Source organism: Thermoascus crustaceus (assembly GCF_041956765.1).
Source record: "Thermoascus crustaceus strain CBS 181.67 unplaced genomic scaffold VTN00scaffold_2, whole genome shotgun sequence".
In the NCBI taxonomy this organism is placed as follows: Eukaryota; Fungi; Ascomycota; class Eurotiomycetes; order Eurotiales; family Thermoascaceae; genus Thermoascus; species Thermoascus crustaceus.
In genome coordinates this window covers 4550457-4563208 of record NW_027192528.1, presented here as the reverse complement: position 1 = coordinate 4563208, position 12752 = coordinate 4550457, and the positions used below count along the sequence as shown (strand labels likewise).

Below are 12752 nucleotides of genomic sequence, written 5' to 3'. Positions count from 1 at the left end.
GGTCGTGAACCCCGTCTCGCATCAACAAGCCCGGGGTTCGCATGTGGATCGATCTAAGCCAAGTGATCCATCGGTCGCTGGGAGATCCAGGAACCGATCCCTCGGCCGTTCTCCGTACCCGTCCATCGCTCCATCCCACTCCTGGAGGATCCTGCACGCGGCCTCACCACCAGCAGATGGTACTACATGTCACTGTCTCAGCTGAAGTGCTTTGTCCGCGAGATAACGAAGCCCAGACCGGTGCCTTTCTGTCTCTCGAGTGATGGTGAGTTAGTACTCTTTCTCAAAGTCTTTAGTCCGTACTCCCAACTCCCTCTTTAGTCTCAACCCTGCTATCGCGATCAGGAGATGTCCTCTTGCTAAACATGCATAACACAGTAGCACAGAGTACGCATACGGAGCAGTCAATTCTCTGCAACAGCGTTGGTCAAGAGGCCTCGCGAGTCCCATGAACTGCTTCGCTGCCAAGGACTGTGAGGGTCAGTGTACAGTCATCTGTCCTGGAAGCTTTCAAGGGTTGCCGGAGGTTACCCGATCAGGCAAGGATTGATCATCGTCGCAGTGGATGCCATCGGATACCCAGATATCGGGCATGTATCATAATGGGCTTTAAGCAGTTGAAAGTTTGGTTAGGCTAGAACCGCTAAGCAGGCTGCCCAGGTAAGTGGAACCCGGTACTCCACATTAGCTCCGAGGACGGAATCGTGCAGCTCGCTATCTACTCAGTAGACGATTTGTTACAACGTGTCTTGCGAGTACAAAGTACTTCGAACCATTGACTATTTCTCCCGCTCTTGCTTTTGGCAAAAAGTCGACCAGAGATTATCAAGAGACAGTAAGCCTGGGGTAGTTCTCGTTTAACTACGTCATGCCGCTTTTCTATTATTGGAAGTCTCCCTAAGCGAAGTTGCCTAGCCTCTCCATGGAAAACACCGGTGTCGGACTAATATGGAGTATCAAGACGGGGACGATCTCGCTTGCGAATTGCCAAGCGACGTTTCTTCTCTGGACCTCAAAAATGGTGTCCGGCATGCTCCGGTTGAAACACCTTCACATGCTGACGTTGATGTTTGATGATTCTTTATGCTTCCGGGACAGGCTGCTGCCAGGAGAGCCCATTGATCGGCAGCGATGTTGATGGATGTGGCTAGTCTGCGTCCACTTATCCTCAGTCGAGACTATCTTCAACTATTGGTCGCGTAAAGATCGAATCAGATAAAGGGTCTCAGGTTTGCACAGCACCAGAGAATACACAGTACTACTCCACAATTTGAGATTCTGGAACACTGCGAACAGCTAGAAGCTCCGGGTTGTCTCTAAGCAGTACCAGACATGCAATATGCTGAAACTTCGACAGCTCAGCTACTATCATCGAAAACTCGTTTAACCTGAGGACCATGGGTTTTTCCATTTGAATATCCATGGTTAACTACCTACTTTACTGGATATGGCCACCACACAACAGGGCATCCATGGACGGGCACCCTATGATACCTGACCTGGTATCTGGCAATCAAGGTTGTTGCTGCCACAGTGTTGCTGTCTAGGAATTAATAGGCACTGCTGGTTTCACGAAAAGATGACCCACGTTTCGTACCTGTCAATCGTTGGGCTTGAAATTCGACATTTGACATGAGTGTGCACTCGTCAAGCAGAACCGCATGCTAACCAAAAGGAATGATGAACTGAGCGGTGCTGACTGCTAAAGACAGACAAGCCATGTACACGACTTGCCCTCTGGGTATTCTAGCTTGACAGGCCCGAGGATCCAGGGAAATGGGATTTCTCTTCTATAGCCAGAAGGTATACAGTCTATTCTATCTATTTCATCGCGCATGTTGTATCCACGCCATATCAGTGGCCATCATTCAACTGGGAAACAGGGGAGAAAAATGTTAACAAGAGAGATCGTGTCATGACAATCATCCAATCGTCTATTTATCTATTCGAAGTATCCCGGGAACAGCCAGCCCAGCTTCTCCCGGGCCTCAGGGCTCCAGTTAGTAAGGGGCGTGCTGACTCCAAACTTGACGCTTCCCTCGAGGTGCTTCGCCTCCACAAGGTCCGCGTGCTTGTCCTCACTCAGCGCATCGAGAACCGCGCCGACGAAACGCCGCGCGTTGACGGCGTTCGCCTTCATGTTACCCATGACCATCTCGACAGTGACATCCTCACTGGACTCGTGCCAGCAGTCGTAGTCGGTGGACATGCAGATCATCTGGTAAGCGATCTCTGCTTCACGTGCCAGCTTGGCTTCGGGCAGACAGGACATGTTAATGACACTGCCGCCCCAGGCACGGTACAGGTTGCTTTCGGCACGGGTGGAGAATTGAGGACCCTCTGGAAAACCGGAAGTATGGACGTTAGTAACCTGCTTTCCGCAGCACAAAATAAGCAGCATGGGATATACGCACCGATGCAGACCAATGTTCCACGGTCGTGCAGCACGACGCCCTCGCCCTCCAGGCTGTGTCCGCAAGCTCTCACGACCTTGGCAACACCCTCATCGAACGGGTCCGCAAAGCCAACGTGCGCGACGGCACCGCCCTCAAAGAACGTCCATGGTCTGACACCCTTGGTCCGGTCGAACACCTGGTCCGGGACGACAAAATCGCGGGGCTTAATCTTCTCCTGCAGACTGCCGACGGCCGAGAAGGCGATGATGGTGCGCACACCGATGGATCTCAGGGCGGCAATGTTCGCGCGGGCGGGGACCTCATGAGGCGCGACCTGGTGGTGCAGGCCGTGACGGCTCAGGAAGGCGACAGGGAACTCCTTGCCGTTGTGCGAGCACTTGTGGTGCAGGATGGTGACGGGCGAGGAGGGCTTGCCCCAGGGTGTCGAGATGTCGAGGGAGGCGACCTGTGTGAAGCCCGGGAGCTCTCGCAGGCCAGTACCTCCGATGACGGCGATACGTACGGGGTCTGGGATATCAAGTCAGCACACAAAGCCCAGCTCTCAAGATGTTCCAGCGGCCCCTCTAGTTCTCCAGGCCGTCGCGCCAGATTGCGGACGAACTTACCCTTGTAGGTGTTGGGAAGAGCAGCCATCCTTCTTGCCAGTTGCTTTGCAGACTCAATCCTTCGCAGCGGACGTGACCGGAGAGAAGAAAGCTGACGGAGGATGAGCGACGCCGCTGGCATCCAAAGGGGTTGAGGCAGGGGGCGGGGAGACTTTTCTGCGACCTCTCACGATGGCGGGGCCGCTGGGCAAGCCCTTCCGCCCGGCCATTGGGTTTCCAGGCACCGCGCCCCACGTGCCAGCCAAGCCCGAGTTTATCGATCACAACAGGTGCGGTACAGCACGCTACAACGTTTATCCATATTCCTTGGAGTCTGTATGTATCTGTGCATGCCTGCAACTCACTTCCCTACAGATGAGTACTGGGTCCGGAGGAGCAAGACTCACTCTCACAACTACCAAGCATGGGTGATCAGTGATCTGAATATATATATATATATATCTTTATTGGATTGTCGTAGATGATGCCTCATATATACTTGGACTTTTTTTTTAAAGATAAATCACTGATCGTTCAATTTATCCGCATTCTCGACCAGCTTAACAATCTTCGACATGACACTGGAAGATTCTTGCAGAGATACAGACTACACACTTGTTGTCCCTCATGCTGGCCGCCACTCGTAATGGTGAGCACCCTTGTGGACCTTCCCTGGATCCTCGCCGGGAACACCAGGCTTGTCGTACGCATGCGCACCAAAGAAATCCATCTGTGCTTCCATGAACTTCGTCGGCAGCATCGTACCGCTGCAGTACTTGATATACTCCAAACTGGCTGACATGGCTGGCAAGTACTGGTCACTCTCAGCACCCCTGATGACGATCTCCTTCAGATGCTCATAGTGTCTATTCAGCTCAGCCGAGACCTGGTCGATGAACTTCATGTTCCTGATTGGTTGTCCAGATGAGAGAACCGGCTGCAGCATGTCTGCAATGTATTCCGCCTGGATGATACAGCCGGCGCGCCAGATCTGGATGCATTTTCCCAGGTTGATATGCCAGCCCTCATCGGCAGATGCACGCGCGATCAGTTCAAGACCCTGGCAGAAGGAGGCGAGGAAGGAGCAGAACACCGCGCGGCGGAGGGTCTCAATGAAGGCCGCCTTGTCCTTAATGCCCTCGATCCGCTTTGGAGGGGGGATTCTGAGCTTTTCAGCTACCTTTATCCTCTCTTCACGGTTCCCACTTGCGACGCGCAGGAAGTGACCACATGCTACGGTAGGGGCTGCAATGTGGCGCGCCGCGGTGTCCATCACGGTCCAGAACGGTGTGCCTTCTGTGTCATCATCGTCTTGAACAACCTTGTCCAGGACGTCATCAAGGACATACCCATCTGCCTCACTGGCGCCTTCGCCATTTTTGTCTCCCCGGGGAGTCTTCTTTGTCCGGCAGATCTCCGAGCCAATTTGGATCAAGTATGTCTCTTTCAATTCCCCACTCTTGTTCCATGCTTCGAAGATATCGCCAATTTCATCATATGACAGTCCCAGGCCATTATGCAACAAGGACCACGCCTCACACGTTGTGGACAGCATTCCACCTTCAATGCCGTTATGGACCATCTTGACAAAGTGACCTGCGCCTCCAGGACCGACATATGTAACACAGGGCAGCCCGGTCCTGCGATCCTTCGCAGCATATAACTCAAGGAATGGCATGACAATGTCAAGGGCTTTCTTATCACCACCTGGTGACAAGCTTGGTCCGCGCCTGGCGGACTGGTAGCCTCCTGAGACCCCCATTCCAATCCAGCTGACACCTAGAGGCTCCAGCTCCTTTTGTCGTCGCTCTGTCCTTCTATAGTTCTCATTACCGCCGTCGAGGATGATATCGCCTGCCTTTAGGTCATGTTTGATCATACTCAGTACCGAATCGGCCGGATGACCGTGCGTGATGGAGAAGATGAATAGCTTCCGTTCGCCCTTGCCTTCCAGGCTCTTTGTAAACTCGTCGATGTTGTAGAATCCTTCGATCTTGCCCTTGCACTCCTTGGCGTCTTTGGCAAACCTGAGCAGCTGGTCGACATTTTGGCGCTTGACATCCCATACCGAGACGTCGAGGCCGAGTTCGGCGAACGCAAAGGTCATCATGGAACCCATGTTCCCGGCCCCGACGACGCCAATGCGTTTGAATCTTTGGACTGGGTCTACCATGGTGTCCGACTGATACCTGCCTTCCTAGTGTGCCTGTCGAAAGTTTGAACAGTTCTTATTTCAGTCAATTGAGCTGAGAGGAGAGGAGGGAAAATGAGCGATGTGCGATATGCAAACAATATCGACCAGTAGGCCAGTCTGTACTTGAAGGAAACCGCTGCGGCAAACGGGCATATCATCCGCGTGTGGCCTTCACGTACGCCGCGGTTACATCATGGCAGCTTCAGCTGCACATAATAACCTGGGGAACGTCATGGCGCACCTTGCTCGTCAGACTAGCGTACTTGCTCTGGTGGCCATCGTATCAAAAGCGAGACACTATACGAGCTGCCAGTGACTTTCCATCTCTCTCAAAAGGCCCCCATGAAGTTCCAGGATCTGGGGACACGTTTCATTCGTCGACACTGGAACTGGAGAACTCTATGAGTTGGTTCGCGACCGGGATGATGTTCCGATTACGACATGTCGACAGAGCTCCCCAGCCCTAGCCCTAACGGGCCGCCTCTCTATCCCTGCGTCAATGCAGCATCATCATACCGAACTATAAACAAAGCAAGCGAAGAAAGGAGGATAAGCATATCATTCTCACTGATTCTCGAAACCGATTTGGATTTCGGTACGTACGTTTCTTGCTCTATAGTATAGGGCACGATCTGCAGCCCCCGCGGCGCCGAGGAATCCTTATCCATAACTCCATGTTCTCTTATCGATAAGCATATCTCTAGTCATCGTATATATCTGTTCCAACATGGCTTCCACCACGGCGCAACCAATGTCCTTGTCCTCCTTTCAAAAGATCCCTCTTGCCTATGCTTCCTGCTCTATCGGATGCCACCCGTCTGACACTCTGCCCCGCAAGCTTGAAGCCATCTCCCAAGCTGGCTTCTCTGCGATCGAGCTCTCTTTCCCAGACATCCTCGACTACGCATCGCGGACGACAGGCCACCAGGTCTCGCATGACAACTATGCGGAACTTACGACGGCGGCGGGGGAGATCAAGAAGCAGTGCAATGCGCTGGGGCTGGATATCATGATGCTGCAGCCGTTCAGCAACTTTGAGGGGTGGCCTCGGGGGTCGAAGGATCGGCAGGAGGCGTACGAGAGGGTGAGGGGGTGGATTGAGATCATGAATGTTTGTGGGACAGATTTGTTGCAGGTACGTCGTCGTCGTTTGTCCCGCTTGACTGAATGGTAAAAGTACACGTAATGGCGCAGCATTCAAAGAGTGATATCGTATAACGCATGCTCGATAATCTAGGTCGGATCCACAGACTCCCCCGAAGAGAAAATATCCAAACGCCTCGAGGACATCGTCCTCGACCTGAGTGAACTGGGAGACATACTTTCGAAGCGAGGTATGCGCCTTGCCTACGAGAACTGGTGCTGGTCGACCCACGCCCCGACCTGGAAAGACGTCTGGGAGATCGTCAAAAAGGTCAACAAGCCCAACGTCGGCCTCTGTCTCGACACTTTCCAGACCGCCGGCGCCGAATGGGGTGACCCGACCACGCCGTCCGGCTTCATCGAAGATATCCCCAAGGACGAACTCGACCGGCGCTTCAATGCCAGCCTGGAGGAATTATCCAAGACGATCGACCCGAGAAAGATCTTCCTCCTGCAGATTTCGGATGCGTACAAGCCTGCTAAACCCCTGGAAAACCAAGTGGTCAATAACCTCCGGCCCCGGGCGCGGTGGAGTCATGATTTCCGACCCATGCCGTTCGACGGGGGGTACTTGCCCGTGGTGGAGGTGACAAAGGCGGTGCTGAGGACGGGGTTCCGGGGGTACTTTTCGATGGAGATCTTCGATAGCGGGCCCGAGGGACGGGGGAAGGATTATGAGATGAATGAGTTTGCGCAGAAGGCGATGCAGAGTATGCAGCAGTTGTTGAAGAATTGTGCGGAGGGGGATTGAATTTCTGTCATTCAGGTAGCTGTCGTTTCTTGTGTATTTGGAAGAGATTGTATTTTGGGAAATAGAAGCAAATAGACTATTTTAGCCGTTATACCAACTCTCCACTGGTGTCCAAAATTGTAATTTGGAATCTTCGCGGGAAAAACATGCTCAAATGGAAGTATGTCGTGGGCAACAGAGAGTCTTTTTCAGAACCCTTCCACCTGCGTACCGATATTCAGCTCACCAGCAATATCAAGCAGTGTCTTCCCAACAACCAGATCCATTATCCCCATACCCACGCATTTAAAGACAACATTACACCCATCCGGAACGGCGATCATCTCAACTTCCTTGCCCGGAACGAAGAGCTCCCCAATCTCAACCAGCTGTTCCTCTCCCACCTTCGCCGCGATGAGCTCCCCAGACTCCTCAAGACACGCCTCCTTCGAATCGACATAGATCTTCCCACCGCCGGAGAGCAGCGTGGCAGTGTCGACCTCCTGCATGTGCGGCTTATACGATCCGATAAGGGAAATAAACCGCTGTCTGGAGGAGACTCCTCCATCTTCCCTGGTCTGGTGTCGCTGGAGATACGAATACGGAAAAAGCGGCTCCGTGGACGGCGTACAGCAGAACAGGACGTCGCTTGAAGCGAGCTCTGACCGTAGTCTTTCGCCGAAGTCTGGTGTATCTTCCTTTGCTAGAACACTCATCGTGACATGGGGATACAAGGGACGGAGTCCCGCTAGGACTTCATTATCGATATATTCAAGCCTCTTCCGGCCGCGGTTGATGAATGTAATCCTCTTGATCTCCCCCGGGACGAGCAGCAGCGCCAACCGCGCGTGCCACTCCGCCTGTTTCCCGGAGCCGAAGATGGCGATATTCTCCTTCCTGAGAGACGAGCAGCGTGTGAAGAGGGTCATCGTTGCCAGAGCGGTTCGAAACGCTGTGACTTCTGCGGCGCTGAGCAGGCCCGTAAGCTTGCCCTCTGGCGAGAAGACGTTGATAACGCCCACCACACTCCCGTCACCGGCGCCAGGGATAGTCACGATCTTGATCCCCGTGGTGGTGGTGCTCGAGGCGGGCATGAACAGGGAGGTGTTGTTGTCCCTCGTGACGATGTGGCTTCGTAGAGGTTGGTGGATCAGCTTTTCTGTTCCTGATGTAGACTGTGCGGAGAAGCTTCCCAGTGATTCAGACAGAGCGTTTAAGAGGTGGTGGCATTGCTCTGGCGTTAGGTGTCGGAGGAGTTGGGAGAGTTCGTGCTCGGGGAGGAGTCGCATCTTTGCGTTTTATCAAACGAATGCGATTCTTTTTGCCGGTGTGTTTTTGGTGAAAAATAATGACCTTAGGATGCCTGCTGCCTCATCATACGGGGATTTATCTTGAAATAATCCAGTTGAGGTTATCTTTCACAGGCAGGTTGTTTTGGTTTTCCCAGAACCGTTCGAGCAAGTGGTTGAATACCTAGTATCAACTGGTCGACTCCATAGGTCGGGCCGGTCCCGGAACACTACTGTGACCCAGCTGGTTGTCAACGATAGGGCGGGTAAGATTTGAGGAGCACAGCGGGCCGTAACGAATTTAGATGAAGTAAAAAACGTCAATTGGCGTGTTTGGATCGGACATCGGGACAGCACCGATCGCGGCTGATTCGTCCATAGAGGGAACGAGATCTGTTTACCCCGCCATGGCTGATATACTTGCGTGTACCCCGCCTAGTTTAACGGGAACCCAAACAGATGTCCTGTGAGTGAGTATTCCTTATTCAAATTCAATATCACATGTTGAAATTCCAAATTCGCCCTTTTGAAGTTGCTGATGTCGCGAGACCTTTTCTGCCCCTCATCATAATAATAAAATTGCCGATGCGGGGCAATGAATTATATAACATCGCCTCTACTTCAACTTTGTACAAGGATACCTACCTCCTAGATAGTATAAACACCGACGTCATTTAATAAACAACAAGACCTGGGAGAGTCACCGCTATATTTATTGTCGGAAAGAATCATCCATCTCCCCTTCCTCAATTGCTTAAGAAAAAAAACAGCATGGACATCTTCACCCACCTCTCAAATCCAAATCCAAAAACCAAAACACCCATCAAATGCATCGACATGCACACAACCGGCGAACCCACCCGGATCATCATCTCCGGCTTCCCAGATCTCTCCTCTCCCACCGCCGGCCTCACCCTCCTCGAACAACGCGCCCAGGCCAAGGCGCAATACGACCACCTCCGTGCTTACCTCATGCTTGAACCCCGCGGCCACCGACATGTACGGCGCCATTCTCCGCCCGGACACCGAACTCGTCGACTCGGGAGAAGCCCACATCGGCGTGCTCTTCATGCACAACGCGGGGTTCTCGACCATGTGTGGACATGCCACGATCGCGCTCGGTCGATTTTTGGTTGATACGTACGATGAGGAGGTTTTTTCCGAGGAGGAGGGAGGTGGTGATTGATCCTGTGGAAAAGGTGGCGAGGGTGAATCTGCATGCGCCGTGTGGGGTTGTTAGGGTTGATGTTCCTACTATTACTATGGAGGAGGATGGGAGGGTTGTTTCGGATCCCGAGAGACCTGTGGCGTTTATTTCCTCGCCGGTGTTTGCGTCGGGTGTTGATGTCGAGGTTCACATTCCCAAGGAGAAGAGGTGGCCGGAACTTGAACTGGCTGGCAGGAAGAGTGTGGTGGTTGATGCGTGTTTCGGGGGGACGTTTTACGCCATTATCTCAGCTCAGGAACTCGGGTTTCCCGGTGGGCTAAGGAAAGGGAAGGTGGATCTGGATGCGATTGGTCGTGCTGTGAAGTCGCTGAAGAGTCATCTCGTCGAAGCTCCCAAGTTTGCGGCGTGTATCAAGCACCCGACGACTCCGGATCTCTCGTTTCTGTACTCCGTGATGGTCGTTGACCACAAGGTGGGCGTGGTTCCGGAGGGTTCAGATGGTGCGGAGACGGGATTGTGCTATTTCGCAGATCACCAGATCGATCGGTCCCCGACGGGGAGCTGTGTCGTTGCCAGGATGGCGCTGGCGTATGCGAAGGGGCTCAGGAAGCCCGGACAGCGTTGGACGTACCATTCGTTGGTGTCGAATGCGTTTGCGGGGAACGGAGGTTTTACGGCTTCCATCGTTGAGGAGGTTGAGATCGCTGGTGGTGAAGGGATAAAGGCAAATGGGGTTCTTGTGAGAGTTGAGGGACAGGCGTATTATACGGGTTCGTCCACGTTTATTGTCGAGGAGGATGATCCGATATCGGTTAAGGGGTTTTCGATGAAGGGGGTCTGTTCGTAGAATATATGCAATTTTGAGATAGGTATCTATCGGGTAAGCAATCTAGATCATTATAAATGGTGCGTTCTAACTCCAATGATGTTCAAAGTCTCCTCCTCAGTGAGGTATCAGACAACAATGACGAGGAAGAAACTTCAGCAATAGAAATATATGATATATCGAACCAAATTATCAGTTATATCCGGCCTAATTCTCCAAACCAACTGCCCTTCGCAACCTCCGCTTCAACTCCGTCACCATCGCCAGCTGGGACTGCTTCGTCCGGCTCACCGCTTCAGTGTTCTCCACGGCCCGTCTCATCAAGAAACCCATGCACTCCTTGACCGAGCCCCATGTGAGAAGCTTGTACACATTCGGGTTCTCCAGGGCAGCAGCGTCTGGATCTGAGTCACCACTCCGGTAGCCCTGCACCAGCTCACAGCTAATCTCGTCTGCCATGCCCTGCAACTGAGCATATGCGAGCTCGACGCGCGCCTCACCGCGGAGCGCCTGCTGCAGACGGAGATTATGTGCCTTTCGGACGGATTCCTGGTTATGCGTAGCGATGATGACGTTGACCGGTGGGAGCTGCTCAGGGTGGTATTTGGACGCGGACTTCAGCGTGGAGTTATACCGTCTGGTCAGAAGGGCGTCGACAATGCCATCATAGCACTGGTCGGTTTCCTCCTTTCTGGACCAGATCAGGTGTCGAGGCTCGGTTTTCAGATACGCGCCCCGCACGAGCTTCACGCCCAGAGTGTACCCTTCCTGGCGGGAAATCTCCAGGTGTTTTGCAATCGTGGCGGGCGTGGAACGGAGGTAGGCCTGGTATGTGCCGTACATGGTCGCGCGGCCGGGGGTCTTCGAATTGCAGTATTTCTGGTATCTCATGGTCCAGGCCTCGATTCCGGGCTGGACGGCTTGCTCTTCGGCATCGACCAGGAGACGTGCCCCGCGAGCCACTGCTGAATCACAGACAGCCCGGATGGCGGAGTCGACGTAATCTGGCGGGGGGAGCTGTTTCTGTAGCAATTCCAGAGCTTGAGGTCCCATTCCAGTAAATCTGCAGATATGGTTAGTCTGAGGCTCAAAAAATAAAATATTAAAATATTAGATCGATGAATCGTACTTCAATGCAACAAAATCCCCATCATGCGCCATGTCAACGGTCTGCAGCGTTCCCTTTAACCACGTCTCCACATCCTGTCGCGCAGCTTTCTCGCCCAGTGCACTCTTGCTATCCCCGACCAGTACCTCTCGGGCATATCCCAGAAGGACTCCTCTGTATCCCAACCGTTTCATCTCTTCGATGGAACGTTGAACCTCGGCTTTATTCTCCCCGGCGTTGAACTGCTTGTACAACGTATTTTTAACAAGCCAGTTCAGAAAAGGATTCCTGGAAACATCCAGAACGGGGTTCTTCGGATTTGCCAAGACGGACAGTGTGTATATGCATGGTCTGAGGAGGATAGGAGATGATGAGATGGAGAGTATTAAGAGGGAGCGCAGGACTGTGGAGAGAGGGAGTATGGCGAGCGGAGATCTCGAGCTACTTTTCTGGGGAGATGGGTGTTGTATGAAGTTGCTCGTAGAAGGTTCGTCTGTGCTGGCGACTGAAGATTTAGCGTTTCTCGTGCTGCTAACATATCTGCATCGGCAGGATGGAATAGCTCGGATGGGCACCGTCCGTACGGGGCGTAGCGCGGGCTTCATCGTGGTAACTATATCAAGGAGTAATGAGAAAGCAGATATCACTCCGCTATTAAAGTATGAGGGATATACTATGAAAAGACATCAAGATAAGAGATATTGATGGAGATAGATTACAGATAAATGGGATTTCGCGAATGCTTGTCTCTCTTATGATCATGATGGGGAGACCGGCTGTGAACCGCTTCGACCGGTACGGTGTCGAGGCAGCTACAGGCCGCCATCTCCGGTCACAGGTCCAACGACTCGACCCCTTGCAGCTTCTTATCAGATGAGATCACTTGGCATCAAGATGCATCCACCACTTGGAGCGATTCCATATGGATATACAGGCCTATCTTGACGGGTCACGATATAGAGACTGAAGGTTATCGTCGGTATTCCTGGTCGCGGGCCGGGCGGCCAGCGTCGGTGTGCGGCCAGCTGAGCAGAGTCTCGGGCCGGTCTGGCGGGCAGAAGAGATGGACGGCCAGATCTCGCTGCTCGTGGTCACAAGCCGGAAAGAGTATGGCATGCGTATCTTAGCGTCGCGATCAGACCGGGAAGCAGCGTTATCTGACCGGAAACGTCATCTTAGACCGGCTCGCTACCCGGTCATCCATCTTTTCTGACTACAGGGTTTTTGTCATCGCACAATCGCCACGGTGTAACGCTGAGCCCGCCGACACGGCTGCTATCAGCGACGGGCGAA

At 53.0% G+C, this 12752-nt stretch overlaps 6 protein-coding genes across 6 annotated transcripts; 2 read left to right on the top strand and 4 right to left on the bottom strand.

Annotated features, from left to right (window-relative positions):
• Positions 1-1942: 1942 nt before the first annotated feature.
• On the bottom strand, positions 1943-3050 carry VTN00DRAFT_5124 (uncharacterized protein; the record flags this gene model as incomplete). The annotated part of the gene is made up of 3 exons (XM_069431623.1): positions 1943-2340; positions 2415-2924; positions 3023-3050. The coding sequence occupies 3 exons, from the start codon at positions 3048-3050 to the stop codon at positions 1943-1945; spliced, it is 936 nt and encodes a 311-aa protein (XP_069290639.1).
• Positions 3051-3626: 576 nt separating this feature from the next.
• Positions 3627-5174, bottom strand: VTN00DRAFT_5123 (uncharacterized protein; the record flags this gene model as incomplete). Its single annotated transcript, XM_069431622.1, has 1 exon — positions 3627-5174. One exon carries the CDS (start codon positions 5172-5174, stop codon positions 3627-3629), a length of 1548 nt encoding a protein of 515 aa, XP_069290638.1.
• Positions 5175-5922: 748 nt separating this feature from the next.
• Positions 5923-7089, top strand: VTN00DRAFT_5122 (uncharacterized protein; the record flags this gene model as incomplete). Its single annotated transcript, XM_069431621.1, has 2 exons — positions 5923-6330; positions 6433-7089. The coding sequence occupies 2 exons, from the start codon at positions 5923-5925 to the stop codon at positions 7087-7089; spliced, it is 1065 nt and encodes a 354-aa protein (XP_069290637.1).
• A 188-nt stretch (positions 7090-7277) lies between these two features.
• On the bottom strand, positions 7278-8357 carry VTN00DRAFT_5121 (uncharacterized protein; the record flags this gene model as incomplete). The annotated part of the gene is made up of 1 exon (XM_069431620.1): positions 7278-8357. The coding sequence occupies one exon, from the start codon at positions 8355-8357 to the stop codon at positions 7278-7280; it is 1080 nt and encodes a 359-aa protein (XP_069290636.1).
• A 1145-nt stretch (positions 8358-9502) lies between these two features.
• On the top strand, positions 9503-10372 carry VTN00DRAFT_5120 (uncharacterized protein; the record flags this gene model as incomplete). Its single annotated transcript, XM_069431619.1, has 1 exon — positions 9503-10372. The coding sequence occupies one exon, from the start codon at positions 9503-9505 to the stop codon at positions 10370-10372; it is 870 nt and encodes a 289-aa protein (XP_069290635.1).
• Positions 10373-10558: 186 nt separating this feature from the next.
• VTN00DRAFT_5119 (uncharacterized protein) lies at positions 10559-12064 on the bottom strand (the record flags this gene model as incomplete). The annotated part of the gene is made up of 2 exons (XM_069431617.1): positions 10559-11414; positions 11481-12064. 2 exons carry the CDS (start codon positions 12062-12064, stop codon positions 10559-10561), a joined length of 1440 nt encoding a protein of 479 aa, XP_069290634.1.
• Between the last annotated feature and the right edge of the window lie 688 nt (positions 12065-12752).